This window comes from Pezoporus flaviventris, unplaced genomic scaffold (assembly GCF_033815535.1).
Source record: "Pezoporus flaviventris isolate CSIRO_AGI_PZ_B2104156 unplaced genomic scaffold, CSIRO_AGI_Pfla_v1 ptg000213l, whole genome shotgun sequence".
NCBI lineage: Eukaryota > Metazoa > Chordata > Aves > Psittaciformes > Psittacidae > Pezoporus > Pezoporus flaviventris.
In genome coordinates this window covers 9,776,407-9,792,380 of record NW_026892761.1, presented here as the reverse complement: position 1 = coordinate 9,792,380, position 15,974 = coordinate 9,776,407, and the positions used below count along the sequence as shown (strand labels likewise).

Genomic DNA, 15,974 nt, shown 5'->3' with positions numbered 1-15,974 from the left:
AATGAGGTCTCTTCTAATTGAAAAGTGACAATGATTAGGAAGCCAAATACAAAATGTGTTGAGTACTTTTTGTCTTGTTTTGTTGTGTGTGTGTTTTTAAGAATACCAGTAGAATTATAAATTATGTGCTCTGCAGTTTGGCTTGGTTTTCATTCCCCCAGAGGCTTTTTATTAGCATAGCAGCTGAATTGCACTTGTATAATAATGTATTAACTCCAAGTTTGGGGTTTTAATGATGTTTCTTCATTAGTTTGACTGGGCTGATTGGCTAAAATCTCACCAAGTGTATCCAGCTTTCTAGTGTGTTGGGTTTTCCCCCCTCCTTCTGCAAATGAAGCCCGTAAAGACAAGTTAAAACAGAGGGAGAGTTGGCAGAAACTTTGGTGCCTCAAGTGGGTATGAGTCTTGAAACTTGAAAAGCACAAATTGAGTGTGTGGGACTTGTTTGGTTTGACTTTTATTTTTTTCAAAGGCCAGATTGGGCAACATGGGCATTCATGGGATTAAAGCTCATCTCGCCATACCTGATGTTTGCTCCGTGGCACTGTGAGGCTGTGCTGCTCCTCACAGGCTAGGCTTGGGTAGAGTGAAGCTCAGTGCAGTGCTTCACTCTTCCCTGAGCTCCTGTGGGTGCAGGGAGCAGCTTCCTCGTGGGTTTGGCCTCCCTGTGTACATGAAGCATTGGGAAGAAATCCTAATTTTCTCTCCAAAGGAGACATGGGTGCAGATGCATTTCTTGCAGATGCAGATACAGAAACATTTGAGCCCTCGTCTGTGTTGCAGGACGAGGGTAGATGTGCTCTGCTGCAGTGCCTGAGTTCTTTGCTTCCTTGTGCTAGTGATGGAGAAGGGAGAAGAGCATGGCCATTGGCATGAAAAGCACAAAGTCCAAGCAGGGGGAGCTGATCAGGTTTTATCATTCTAACATGTTTCACCAAACCCATTTACAGAACATTAATTTGCAGCTTCATTGTTCTCATTCCTCCCACAAAGCAGGATATTAAAATCGCTGTGCTGTTGTTAACACCACTGTGATTGCTGTAACGTTAGACTGGATTCCCCATTGAAATAACCAAATGTAGAGTTTGAAGAGCAAGGCCAAACACTGCACCTCCTGGCCATGCCGTGTGGCTCCTGGGGCAGTCCAGCCCACCCAGATGATTAGCTCCAAGGAGAACATGGGAGAGAAACATGGGGCAGGAGGAGTGTCGCTGATGGAAATCAGTATCCCCTTTGTTCTGGTTGTGCCTTGCTGTTGGCAACTCTTTGTAATACTCCAATTACAGGAATCCCAGAGCCAGAACAAACAACGTTTGGAGCTGGATGGGGATGGTTGAGATGCTGCTGTGCTGTCCCAGATCCTGATGGAATTCCCACCCTTTATTCTGCTTCGGGCTCTGCTTGTTACATGGCTGTATGTGTGTGAAGGAAGCTTGGCTTAGGTTGTTTGTAAATGACATGTCTTGTGTGTGTTCCTTCCTAGGAAGGAATTAGGGCAGCGCTAATGATGGCCAAACTTCACCTGTGTCACCAAAGTACTGTGACCAGTATAGCAAGGTTTGGTTCATTTAAGGGACTTTTCGTCCTAGGAAAGGAACTTTCCCTTGTAACTGCTTTGGTCTTGTTTTTCTTCAGAAATATAACCTCTTTTACCAGAAAAGGAAGTTTTCCATCACTGGCCCCATTTATGTATTTTTTCTCTTGTGTTTTCTTACTGTGGCCAAAGCACATGCTGCATTTTGAGGCTGAATTGACTCATCTTCCTAAAAACATTGCTTGGTGTTTGTTTTCTTCTTTTCAGTAATGAAAAAGGGTGCAGCAGCACCAGGGCATGCCTTCGGGCTGTATGGGGACATGCTCTTACATGGGGGGTGCCATGGGAAGAGGCAACTTGCTTTTTGTTTTTAATGGTTTTGCGTCAGCCTCTTCTCCCAACGCTTTGACTTCTGGTGTCTTTGTGCGTCCGGTTAATCTCACTGGAACCTCCTGTTCCAGCCCATTCCTCCAGCCCAGGGCCACCCATGGCTGTTCTCAGGTCCCATCACTCATCATTCCCATAGGTGATCTGTGCTGCTGCTTTGGGGCTGGATCATGAATTGTCGGGAATGTGCTTTTTACCAGGCTCTTCCCCTCATAATGGCATTCAGGCACCTCACTGGGGTTGCTGTGAAAGACCCAGAGCTTCTCTTTAAGAAGATGCCTTTAACTAAAAGTCATTTTTAAGGCCAAACTCCTTTGCAGTGTTTGGCTTTTAATCCCTCTCTTCCCACCCCATGTACAATCTTCTGGTGTAGAGGCAGCTGCTTTTTAAGGGTGCCATAAGTGTATGGGCTCCAAGTCACTCATACATCTAATTTCAAGTGACAGATAAAGCTCCTGCTTTCAAGGCATAATTCTGCTTTTTGAAGGTGGTGGGCAGAGCTGGTTAAGCATTTTGGGCAGAAATAGCGCTGTTTAGCAGAATGAGCTCCAAGGTAACTGGCAGCACTCACCACCTGGACTGTTTTCTTGACATTTATTTGCTTTTACTGGCACTTAAATGCCACCTGCCAGGAGAAAACTTTCCATAAAAAAAGGTAAAATTCAATTTGCCTGACTCAGCAGAAGCCACTCCGGCTGGTGTGAGTGGTGTGATGCTGCCCTTGGAAGGCATGGTGGCTCTTCTTGTGTATCTACAGATACATATTATACGTGTGTGTGTCTGTATATAATATACAGAATGGCAGTGTCTGTGATAGCTCAGGGCACAGCTTTCTAAAACTGGGTTTTATAGCTGTCCCTGCTGAGAAGCAAACAAAGTGTAAATCCTCAGAACCATTGAATTTTGCTGGTCTGGCCCCTCCTTTACGATGAGCACTGGAGCTGCTGCTGCCCTGTTCTGTTCACAGGGGAGCCCTGGGTGCTGCTGGCACAAGGGGTCATATGGGGAGCAACCGAGCAGTTTGGACCCAGTGGCTGCTCTATGGGTGCCTGATCCATGACCCCAGTGCTACATTTGCCTCCTGTACTCAGTTTTCCTGAGCCTGAGAGGTGAGGAATTAACTTCCTCAGGAAATTTTAGGAGCGGCTTCTTACTGCCTGCTGCCATGCGTCTCTGGAGTTGACCGGATAGCCCGTTGTTTGCTTGTTCGTGTTTGTTTGGAGGATGTTTCTCCAGCCTTCCTTTATGCCCGTTCAAGCCACTCAAGCTGCTGCTGTCAGCTGGCCGAACCCTGAGCCAAGGGATGCTTGGAGCTGCGGGATGTGGCCCCTGTGGGCAGCCGCATCGCGCCCATCTGGTGTCTCACCAAGAAGGAGGAGGGCTCCCTGCCTGTGCCCTATGGTGGAGGGGCCAGCATTGGGAAAAGGGGGTCTGCCTGTTATGCTGTGCCTCTGGCACCCCACACCACTGTCTGACCCCTGTGACAAAGGGAACATGTGCCTGATGCAAGGGTATGCCCAAGGGGGACTTCTTCTCCAGGGAGAACTGGACTGGAGTGGTGGTGATGGGAAGGGAATTTCAGAAATTTAGCTTGCATTTAGCTAAAGTGTTCTGTTAGGATGGTTTATTTATAATTAACAAATAAATAAATAATTATAATAGTTAATATTATAATTATGCTGGTTCTTGGCTCCATGGCCCCAGGCAAGGCACACTCAGTACTGAGATGCTGCTGGTTTTGCACTGGTGGAGGAGGTATCCAGCACACTGCAGCTGGGGGGGTCTTTGGGAAGTCCTGTCTGCATTGTAGCTTGAAATGCTCTGCTTTGCAGATTGTTTTTAAAGATCCCTCCCAGAGACTCTTCTGTGGCACTAAATATGTGAATTCATGAGCTTCATTAAACAAGTAGCTGGGCTCAAAGCATGCAGAGCCCAGTTAGGCATGTGTGAGAGCTTTATGGGGGAAGGATGCAGCGGTGTCACTGGAGTCTCATCCACATTAGCAGTTTTTGTGCTCAATTACATGCTGCTTTTTCTGGTGCCTTAAGGTCTGTCTGTCTCTCTTGCAGCGGAGTTGGAGTTTGTACAGATAATCATAATCGTGGTGGTGATGATGGTGATGGTGGTGGTGATCACGTGTCTGCTGAACCACTACAAACTCTCTGCGCGATCCTTCATCAGCCGGCACAGCCAGGGGAGGCGGAGGGACGAGAACCTCTCTTCAGTAAGTCATGCCCTGGTCTTCCAACCCACTTCATCCTGCGCTGGTTGTCAAATGATGTGACACTGGGGACGCGTTAGAGCCAAAGGCATTCATATGGGTCCTGTTTGCCCATGTGCCACTTGGCACTGCATGAAGAGGCACTGTCCAGGTTGGATCTTGGCATCATCTTCTGTCTCTGTTATTGGGGGGAAGCTGTTATGGGTGCCTCTGGCTCTGTATGTTGTAATACATGGACAGCTGTAGCCTTTGCCCTCAACTTTGCAATTCAGACTTTACATCAGTGAAGTAATGGTAGGAGACTATTCTTGATGTTGGTTTTTCAGGAACAAGACACAAGTTGCCCTCAGCTGTTCGGGGTGCATTGACTTTAACAGCCCCAAACTATCAAGTCCATTGGCAGCTCCAGTTGCAGTGTCTCAGATTATTATATAAGTACTTATTGCCTGCCTTGAAGAGAATAGGAAATCCTGAAAGACTTTCTTCAGTTTTCACCAGTGGTGCTGGTGGTGCAGGGGTCAGAAAACACTTGTCAGCCAGCCAGGCATCTTTCCAAAGGGATGCTCGAGAGATTCCCTGTGTAACCCAGGCTCTGCGCTTCATAAAAGCCTGAGGAGAAACGTGTTAATTGTATCTCTGACAGTGACTCGAGGGGGAGCCTCTCCAGCCTCGAAGCAGATGTTGGTTTTCGTAGTTTCCTCAAATGCAGGAGCTCAGAGAGACTTATAAGAACCCAAAGAGAAAAACCATCCCCTTTCCTTGGAGGCTGAGCATGCACCATTCACTGCTGTCTCTGTCTTCAGCACAGGGATGTCATGTACTGGTGCTATTTTATTTTTCTTAGTATTCACCCTGAAGGATCTTTAAGCTCCTTAAACTACAGGGCTTCCTCAAGGTCACTGCTTTGTGCCCTCCCTGCTGCAGGTTTCCAGGGCAGGCTGAACACACTAGTGCTGCCTTGTGGTGGTCTGTGTGGGGCCTTGTATTGAATCCGTGCTTGCTGCTGGTAAAAGATCTAATACTGGGATTGCTTTCTTTTTTCTTCTGTTTCCGTCTATTTTTTTCCTTTCTATTTTTTGAGAAAGAGAGCAGGCGCACAAGACAGCTGTCTAACATCTTCTATTTCATAAGTCTTCAGTACAGTGCTGTTGAATGCTGTCCAGTCAGCAGATGTCCAGGGCATAGCCTGTCCCTCCGCTCCATAGCTGCTCTTTGTTGCATGAAGATGAAGGTCCCTTAGACACTCAGTACTGAAGTGAGGAGGGCGGCCCTTGGGAAGGAGAGCTGTGCAAACCCCAGGCTCAACTAAACCACTTGAGTGCTGTGGGCTGTGGAGCGTGTCTCCAGAGGGCATGGCAGTGAGCTCAGCTTATGGACCTGTGTCAGTGCTGTGCAACAAGATCAAAGTGCTGAGGGTGTGTGATCCCACGTTACACCAGTCAGTGGTGACTGCTCAAGCACCTGCCTGCTTTGGGGATCAGAGCTAAACTTCCCTGCACATATCCCGGCTCCTTACGGAGTTACAGAAATCCTATGTCTCTTGTCACCATTCCGTGTACCCGCTTCCAACAGCAGCAGAACGTGAGCATCCGAGCATGTGAATTATTAAAGATAGCAGAAAGGTGGTTTTCCCATTTTCATTTTTTTTACTGGTTTTTCATGTCCAGAATGATTCCTGGTTTACTTGAGCAATACCAAAATGTTTAATTTTACATTTTTCTAAGAAAATCTCAGATCAGGCATGTTTTTATTTTAAAATACTAATCTCCATTTCTGAAAGCGGCCTGACTTTCTCTCTCTTTTAAAAGAGGAAAGAAGGCTGACATGGAGTAAATCACTTGGCGATTGAACGGAAATTTAGGTTGAATCAAAAATTATTGACTATTTAAATATTTATTGGCTTTTTTTGCCTTTTCTCTTTTCAAACTTCACCAGGCCAGAATTTCCAGCCAGTTTTTGGCCCAGTCCCCACACCAGACCAGCTCTGTCATTATTCAGCCTTCAGACACATCAGTGATGAAATCACTTTTCAGCAAAGGTTTACCTGTGTGCCTCTGTTAAACCTCCCTGAGGATGCAGGCACTTCAAAACCATTCTCAGAGCTACAGGGAGAAAAAGCTGATGTATCAGGGGTTTTGTTGGGTGTGTTTTGGGGGCTTTTTCCCCTCTTTGTAATTCTTCCCTTTCTCCCTGCCCTGCCTCTCTGTCTGTACTGTGCTGTGAGTGCGTGGTTCTGTGTTGATGGAGTGGCAGCCATGCTTCCCTGTGGCCCGAGCTCCTGACAGGACAGAGAAGCCCCTCATGCACTAAGTGGGAAGCTCATTACAGTGGGATCAATTGTAATAAAGATCATAGAATCGTAGGACAGTTAGGGATGGAAAGGACCTTAAGGTCATCCAGTTCCAACCCCCTGCCATGGGCAGGGTTGCCTCACACTAGACCATGTTGCCCAAGGCTCTCTCCAACCCAGCCTTGAACACTGCCAGGGATGGAGCATTTACCAGTTCTCTGGGCAGCCTGTTCCAGTGCCTCACCACCCTCACAGGGAAGAACTTCTTCCTTATGTCTAACCTGAATTTCCCCTGTTTTAAGTTTAAACCCATTCACCCCTTCTCCTATCACTACAGCTGTTAAAGGGAGCTCCTGTTGAATATCAGCACAGCATGTCTTTCCAGTAGAAAACAGCTCCGGTTTGAATGAGTGCTGAAGGTTGGCAGGCAGAGGCTATGCTGAACTGGAGACTGGTTTATGTTATCCATTAAACTTGTGTTGACCTGCTGTTGGGCTTTCCAAATCCCAAACTTCATTTTGCTGTCGTGACTGCAGATGGACACCGGAGCTGTATGCGTGCTTTTCATCTTTTGAAATATTAAAGTAGTTCATCCCATGGTTGGGATGCTGCTAGGTCTGCCAGGGTTGTCCTTTCTTGTTGTAGCTCAAAAATTGCCACCAAAGGAGAAACTGATTTCCCTAAGGGCTTTTTTAAATGCAGTTCTTGGTAGCAAGGAATTCTTATATTATGTCATGTATTTCTCCATCCCCATTCTTGCTATACTTAAACTCTGTGTCATTATAACAAGTACCTTCATTTTTCCAGAACTAAAATTACTTTAGAAATGCTACTAAAACTTACACAGTAAGAAAGGTTCCTGCACCTTTGGAGCAGTGATATCCCAGTCCCCCAAGAAAAAGGGGTTCAAATGCCATTTCAAAGCATACCTTTGTCCCCTAAAATGGAAAATACAGGTCCTCCTGCAGGCTCAGAGACTTAATCTGCACCATGCAGCTTTACAGAGAAAATTCTCTGACACCGCTAAAACAAGCAGCTCTATAAAAGTCAAGGATTGATCTCTAAAAAGAAATTAAAAAGTAATTTTAGGTTCTGCAGTGAGTCCTGGAATACTTACGGAGGCTTTTACAGCCGTATTGCTCATCAGACAGCAGGATCTCAGCTTTCATTTCAGAAAGCCATAGCTTTCTAGCCTCAGCCATTGTTGAGATGAATTCAAGTCCTAAACATTCTGAAATGGAGAAGTGAGTGAGGAGAGCCCCGAAGATGGGGATTTACAGCAGCAATGCCCCCTCATGGGTCAGCGCAGTGTTGGGTGGCTTGCTGTGGCTGTGTAGCCATCCCATGGCCAAAGCATGAAGGCTAGAAGTGTGTGTGTTTCCTGTCTCTGAGGCTTTGCCCTCTTCTTGCTACTGATTTTCAGCAGTTTTATTCCCACTGCTGGGTTTTTAGGAGAGATGAGGCTCCATGGGCTTCCTGGTGGTGTGTGAGGCACAGGGTCGGTGTCGGTGAGCGTGCTTGTGATTGGTCAGCCATGGGCACAGAAGTGTGTCCAGGTCAAAGCCCTGGAGTCCTGACAGAAGTGGTTAATCACAGCTGAGCGATCCAGCTCCTACAAAAGGTCTTCTGTCTGCTCCTTGTGCCCCTGCGGATCCCATGGTGTTTCTTCTCGTTTGCTATTCTTGCATCGCATGTTGCCAGGAGCATCACTCCTGGACCTCATCTGTACAAACAGAGGAGTTAATGTGAGAGCCAGGGCTTTTCTTCTGAACGCCCGGGTGGGATATTGAGTGCAGGCTTTGGGTGAGTGATACTTAGGGCTCATGAGTGGTTTGGGTGGAGCAACTCACATAAGGGTGCGTACATGGTCTCCTCATCGCCTGCCGCAGCAGGAAGCCCCAGCTGAGCGCAGTGATGCTCCGCACGCCGGGATGCTCCGGGATGCAGCCACCCTCGTAGGAGCTGGCTGACATCACTCCCAGGAAAGGGGGAAGCAGATGGGATATTGCCATGGCACTGCCCACTGCCAAGTTAAATATAAAACATCTAGCAGAAGGCAGCGGGGTACTCACTGCTCAGGAAGTCTGCCATGGGGGCATGGCAAAGTAAACACAATATTCAAAGTGCTTCCCACTCCTGCCTCCTGCTTTGGCATCCTTCAGGATGAAGTGAAGGGCTGGCAGTGCATGTGGCAGCACTGGAAACCCTCCCCTTACCCTTTGGTCTCAGCACCCTGGCTGAGTGGGGGGTTAAAGGCATAGATTTGGTCTGTGGCAGATGCAGTTCGTCTTGGTTCTTTTGGCTGCTGGGGGAATTTGACTGTAGACTGTCCCTGCAGGCAAGAAATATATGTAAAATGGACCAGACTAAACAGTTGATGCCTTTGTAAACAGTTGCATATTGAAGGCTTAAGGTCTGTATAAAATGTGGTGCTGCATTGTTCAGGAAGGGCTGTGTGGCTCGCAGCTCAATGAGCGTGTTCATTAGCCAGGATGGATTAGCAGGGGAGGGTGCTGGTATTGCAGCACTTAAACTCTGCTCCAGAGAGATGCTTCCTGAAGAACACCTAGAAATTGGAAGAATCTGGGCCATCTCATTTGCATATAAATCACTGTTTTCCTTGCACTGGCAACAGGACCGCTTTGAGGTTTATGTGCAGAACTGAGCTTCAGAAATGGGAATCTGGTAGGATTCTCTCCGTATTTGATACCGTGTGCGATACCACAAGAGAAAATACATTCCAAACTTGGGGAAAATAAGAAAAAAGCAGGGGGTGGGATATTATGACGAGTGGCTTCTCTGGAGATCTTAACACAGTGTTGGTGCTGTGTTTTGGGCAGTTGGATGGGTGTTGTGGATGCCCAGGTGAGGAGGCTCCTGCTGCAGGGCTTGAGGCTGGCTCTGCCTGCAGGGGCATCCCTGCTCTGTCTGCTCTCTGGGGTGCTGCTGTGGTGAGTGGAGATGCTGCTCAGCTGCTTGCTGGGATAGCTGCAGAAGTGTGCAGCGGTGTTTTTCCCTTGTGTACTGCAGCCTGCTATGAGGCCAGATGTGCCTTGCAGCTGGGCAAGGTCCAGGGAGCATCAGACAGCAAAATCCCTTCTGATTTTATCAGTGAAGGTGTTCATGGTGCTGCAGAACCACTGCAGCTTTTTACAGGCTTCCAGCAGGGCTTCAGGCTACCTGGACCACCACCATAGCCATTAGAGAACTATGTGGTTTTATAGCAGGAAAGCTTGTGGTCTGCTCATCTGGGGAGCCCTCCTGGGGCTGGGCCCAAGAATGGCTTTTGGATGGGACAGATTAAAGGGAAAAAGTGGGGGAAAACCACCCTTGGCAGTTTTTTCCCACTGGTGTAAGCACTTCTGCTTGTGCCTGACTTGCTGGTGCCAGAACTAGAGATTCACCTGCAAGGAACTGAAAAGTGCCATCTATTCCAGGTTATAATTATGAGCCTTCTGGCCTTTTTTCCCCCAGCCCTGCCTGCCGGAGGGATGTTGCTATGTGTGAATATTAGCAATATTTAAATACTTCAGTGCTCACGGCAAAAGTGTCCCGGGTGAGCTGTGCACGCGCAGAGCATCACCAGCAAATGGGAAGAACATTTGTTTGTTTGTTTGTTTGATCATGAATTGTAAGCTAATCTCATGGTTTGGGGGAAATTGGCTTGTGGCTTTATCATGCCTGGGGTTGTTGGCACCTGGGTTGGGATCGCAGGATCAGGGTGATGCTTGCAGTGTAGGAAGCCTCTAGATCGCAGTTCCTCATGCTGTTTAAGCCAAGGACCACTTATTTTTTGGGGAAGAACACTCTAGAACCACCCTGTTGCTACAGATTGCTTTTCATTAGTAGGTTTTTTTTCTAGCCAAATCAAAATTAGGCTTAACATTTGGTTATTCACTTACTATCTTTATTTTCCCATTATTTCTTTGATTGTGTGCATCATAATGTGGTTATGTGGGTGTGAGGTGGGTTTGGGGGTTGATTTTTAGGGGGTTTTGTTGTGTTTTGTTTTTTGTTGGTGTTTTATTGGGTTATTTTATATGTATAAATAATAATATATATATATAATCTTGTCATTATTTCATGGAGCATTTTGTGATGTCTTGTGAATCACCCACAGCTCATGGATCACAAATTGGCATGTTGGAACCAGGGAGGGAAACATGTTGGGTGGGTGTGGGTGAGAGGGGGGAAGTCTGCAAATGGGAGAGTTGTTTGCTGGTGTCGTCTCATCATTCATTCTGCGAGTGATCTATTACATGTAAATGGAGGTGAAAATGGAGGGAAATATTAGTCAAAGTGTTGTTTTCAGTGGTAATAGACCCATATGATACCCAGCATATATGATAATAGCTTATACCCCCACCAGGGGTAGTTTCCTGCTTAGAAAAGGGTGCATGCCATGTGTCACTGCAGCAGGGGTAGGGATGTGCTGATGGCAGCAGCAGCATCTTACCTGGGCTCTGGTGCAGGATGAAACCTGGCATGAGAGCTGCTTGCAGGAGCTTAACCACTGCTGGCAGTCAGACTCACTCTGCACTTTCTTCTTTCCAATGCAGGAGGGAAGCCTATGGCCTTCAGAAAGCACCGTGTCAGGGAATGGAATAACAGAGGTGAGGGCAATGTGATTGCGGGTGCTGCTGCCTCTCCTGCTGTCCCAGGCTGCAGTGTCTCACACTTCTCTCACCCTCTTTCTCTCTCTTTTTCTCCCTTTCAGCAGCAAATCTACACCCCGAGACCCAGCGACCGCCTGGCAGTGCCATCCTTCCTGCAGAGGGACCGCTTTAACAGATTCCAGCCAACCTACCCCTACATGCAGCACGAGATTGACCTGCCTCCCACCATCTCGCTGTCGGACGGCGAAGAGCCCCCCCCGTATCAGGGACCCTGCACGCTGCAGCTGCGGGACCCCGAGCAGCAAATGGAGCTCAACAGAGAGTCGGTCCGGGCACCCCCCAACAGAACCATCTTTGACAGTGACTTGATAGATAACTCCGTGTACGGGGGGCCGTGCCCCCCCAGCAGTAACTCTGGCATCAGCGCGACCTGCTATGGGAGCAATGGTAGGATGGAGGGACCGCCGCCGACGTACAGCGAGGTGATAGGGCACTACCCAGGGTCAACGTTTTACCAGCACCAGCAGAACAGCAACGGGATGCCTTCCATCTTGGAGGGCAGCAGACTCCATCATTCACAACTCAATGGCCTTGAGAGCACAACTGCGTGGAACAAAGAGAAAGAGAAACAAAAAGGGCACCCCTTTTAAAAAAAATAAAGGAAAAAGGAGAAAAAAAAAAGAAAAAAGGCAAGAAAGTAAATGAAAACACTCTGCACTTCTCATAGAAAAAGGAGAGAGAGAGAGTTGAGGAAGATGAGCAAAGAAAAAAGCCCTTCCCCATCTCTCCATGTATAAATATTTACTTGTTATGTCTGGTCTGAATGCACAAGCCTCCCAAGCTTGCAAAAACATTTCTTTATTGAGCTGTGTCTAGACCTTTAAAAAGGAAAAAAAAAATCAACTGTAGTCCTTTTTTTTTCTAGTTGAGCTGTGTGTGAATGCTTTTTATTTTGATTATTTCACTTATCTTTAAAGACAAAATATTTGCACAAAAAAACCATTTTGTTTAAAGATCTGCAATATAAATATATAAATATATATTAAAAAGAAGAGAAAGTGTATGTGTACGGAGCAGGAGTATTTTTGTATTAGAAGAGGCCTATTCAAAAAAAGAAAAACAAAAAAAAAAGATGTTTTCTGAACTAGAAGAAAATGGCAATTTTTTGAGTGCCAACTCAAAAAGCGTGTATTACATTGTAAAAAAACAAAAAAACACAAAAAAAATCAAAAGCAGGGGTTTAGAGTTATTTATATAAATGTTGAAATTTTGCACTATTTTTTAATATAAATATGTCAGTGCTTGTGTTGGTCAAAGCCTCTATCATGTCTACCATGAACCTGTTAAGGGATCTGTGGAAGTGAAGAACAAAGTAGCTGGAAGGGGGTGGAGAGGCGCTGAAGTGGAGCTGCCAGCCCCGAGCGGAGCGGTGAGCGAGACTGCATCTTATGCAAATCCCTAATTTCCAGAGTCCCTGCGCGTGGCCGCACGGCTTTACACATTCCCTACAAAGCAAGAGGAGTTGGTGTGTGTCTGTATGTCATCCCGTAGGATTATTGGAGTGGAAAGGTAAAAGCAAACCTCCCTGCTTCTGAGAGTCGGTAACGGCTGGAGCAGCAGAAATTACTTGATTTTTATTTTCATTTTTTATTTGGACAACCTCTAAGTTGGGGGGGGGGGGGGGGGGGGATGAGAATAAACTTCTGTGTCTGAAGGATCAAAGTGGTTCTCGGTTTATTTCTTTCAATGTCCAACTGAAGGGCCCAATTCAGAGCTTAAAGCGGTGATGAGGGAAGTTACTGTGAGTAAATGGTAACGTGCTCACTGGCTGCCTTTCAGCTGGGCTTTAAATGACATTAACAGTCCGAGCTGAGAAGCGTGGTGGTGGTGAAAGTCATCTTCATTTTGTATTAACTTCCCAAGCTTCTATTTGGGATAAACAGGCTCAGCCGTGTCAGCTGTTTTTTACTGTATTATCCTAGCTAAAAGGGTGTCAGATACAGTAGATGGAAATGAATCTGCTCCTGTGATGTAGTAATTAAAGGTTGAAGAAATACGCTAATGCTTTAGAAGCAAAACCCCCTTTACCTCTTCTGAAGATGTCCTCACCCACAGCAGCATGGTCCCGCTGCCCTCCCGCCCGCCGGGTGTTGAGCGTCTTTAGTTTACCTTGGTTCCAGAAGCATTTTGTCACTATGCTATTGTTTACATGTGTATATTGCGCAGGTGTCTGGTAGGTGTTTGACCCTCGTGGTGAATCTGTATGTGATGGAGCGAGCGCGTGAGAAACCTGAGAGCAGAGAGAGAAAGCAAAAGGGAATAAACCGTGGTTCCGGTCCCGTCCCGCCGGCCGGGAGAGCATCTCCCTGAGCGTGAGGAGGGATGGGTCAGGAACCACACAGAGTGAAGCTTTTACAAGGGGGTGTGCTTACATTTTCTGCAGGATGCTATCTAGTAGAGTGACATAAATGAAAGATATAAAGGCAATAACTATTGTTTTTAAGCAACTTTTCTATTACTTGAAGAAAAAGAAAAAAAAAAAGAACCATGCAAAAGGTTTTGAAGTTCTGACCATTTGAACAATATTTATATATATTTTAAAGAAGAAGATAAATAGCTGAACTTGAAGTTTGATCCTTATTTTTTGCCTTTTTTGTTGAATTTTTGCCTAGAACTAGTCCTGTACCTTCTCGATATTTCAGACTGCTTTTCCACAGCTCTTGAAATCTTCACAGCTTTACAGTCCTGTAACCTAAATTCTGATGACCTAAAACAAAAAGCCGCAAAAAAAAGCAAGTCCAGCAAAGGAATAAATCTAGTTTGTCATGAAAGGTACAAACCTGATGAATTCATAGGAGTTTTTAAATTGTATCTTTCCTTTATGTAACATGTCTATTTAGTGCCTTATTAAAGAAACAGTGACCCTCCCTTTTTAAGAGAGGGGGAAACAAAATCATCGTTAGCATCACAAGTAACCAGCGTCTGGTCTCTTGCTCCTTTGGACCTTGCATTTGGTTTTCCAGGCCCTCCTTTCCCAGCAGTGCTGCCTGCTCCCTGGAGCAGCTCCATGGGCCTGGCCCCGTGGGCTGCTGCCGCTGCTCTTCTCCAGCTGTTTGTAAGGGAACTTGAACACATTTATGCACATTATCCTACCCGGGGAGGTAGGAAATCTGTGGTGGATATTGTAAATGAGATACCAACCAAAAGAGAAACAGAAATATAATATCTACTGCCCTCTTGAGCCAAAATGCGTGAATAGTGTTGTTGGGGTTGCTTTCATTTTAGGGGGGAGGGAGGGGATGTGGGTCTGTGATCTGAATTAGTTTGTTTGCTACAAAAAAATGGTTACCTCAGCAGGTTTTGGGTGGAATATGCATCACACGTTTAGAAGTGAGCAGTGAATGAGGAGGTGTTGTGGGGACCGGAGGTTGTTAAGTAACGGGATTGTCTTGTCGGGTGGTGTCACTTGGCCACCAAACCCCGCAGAGAGGTCAGGGAGGTGGGCAGGGTTTGGAGAGGCATGGAAGGGTAGCGGAAGAGGGTCTAAAAATGCAGTGCAATTAAACCCAGCTCTTGTGCTTTGGAGTCCTCAAAATTTCAACCAATTCTCTTTTTTTTTTTTCCCTTTTTATCTCTTCCCTGCGTGATCTTTTCTTTTCTCAAGCATCAGCCCAAGCATCTGCAGTTGAGTGATCAGTTTGTTGAGTTTCTGGGTCCAGTTTCAGTTACCTCTTTCTCTACTTTGAGGAATTTAATGAGTGTGAAAAGGGGCAGCTCATCAGCACCAAATTGCTATTGCAGGCGCTGCCTTTCAGTCCATGCCATGCACAAACAAAACCCAAGCTGCCAGTCCAGGTTCCTGGGGAGCGGTGGGGTGCAAGCCTGGTGGGGGGAGCCCTGGGGACCAGGCAGTGGGTGGCACTCGAGTCCACCTCAGTGGAGCCTTTTGTCTTTGTTCTGTCCATCCCTCTGCTTTGCAGTCCCAAGAACTGTGTATTTCAAGTGCAGATACCAGATCTGGGGTAACTCCAAGTTCTGAATGGGTGTTTAAAAATAATGGTCTGTTCTTTTTTATTATTGTTGTTGTTATTGTTGTTGTTATTATTATTACTATTTAATATTACTTTTTGCCTCGGGGTCCATTTTTCCCCAATTCCCACATCCCGTATTGCCACCAAGGCAGAGAATTTGCTTTGCACACCCTTGCTAACGTCTCTACTCATTTCCTTCTGGCCTTCATGCAGCTCAGGAGGAAACTGTAGTACAAGCTGGGCTGCAGTCCTGCTCCGTAGGAGTTTCTAGCATCTTGCAGCTGCCAGCAGAGAGATTCAGGCCCCTCAAGAATGATTTATTTTTAAACAAATATAGAAGAAACAAGGCATTGCTGATGCTTAGCAACCTCTTGTCCTAGCCTGCCTTTTTGCTTGAAGTTTTAAGTCACGTTAGCTTTAAAAGGGGTTGTTAATCTCACAGAGTTTCTTAGCTTACAGTACGGCAAACAGCATCCTCAAAGTGCCCCCAAATCTTTATGGCTTTGTCGATCAGGATGGTGAGGAAGGATGGGTTTCATTTGGGGCTGACACTGGTACAACTTGTGTTCCCTTCACAACCCTTGATTTCACCAGTTTGAAAATTCAGCTTTACTAATCTAGTGCGTTGTTTCCATGAAGTGTTACGAAATTCATTCTGTCTTAAGCGGGGGTATAAGGAAATTCAGTTGCGTTCTGGAGACTCACCCTTTTGTATGTGTATTGAACTCCGAATTGCACTAACTGCTATCTTACAAAATAAACGAAAGCCCAACATACTTTACTAAGGATCGGGAACAGACTGAACCCAGATGTGTAGCATTAACAGTGCTAGGTGAGAGCAGAATGAATTTGTGATGTCTCTGTGTCGCTCAGAGATTTTCTATGTACCACACAA

The 15,974-nt window shown here is 46.2% G+C and overlaps 1 protein-coding gene across 3 annotated transcripts in view; it reads left to right on the top strand.

The window, feature by feature from the left end:
- PMEPA1 (prostate transmembrane protein, androgen induced 1) overlaps positions 1–13,827 on the top strand; it is a 47,528-nt gene extending 33,701 nt beyond the window's left edge. For 2 of the 3 annotated variants that reach the window (XM_061441916.1, XM_061441913.1), the window contains 3 exons: positions 3,991–4,145; positions 10,992–11,045; positions 11,150–13,827. In XM_061441916.1, the coding sequence (XP_061297900.1) occupies positions 3,991–4,145; positions 10,992–11,045; positions 11,150–11,698 (758 nt within the window). In that variant the 3' untranslated portion in view covers positions 11,699–13,827. The remainder of the gene's footprint in view (positions 1–3,990; positions 4,146–10,991; positions 11,046–11,149) is intronic. The other variant, XM_061441915.1, reaches the window with a different exon arrangement.
- Positions 13,828–15,974: the final 2,147 nt, after the last annotated feature.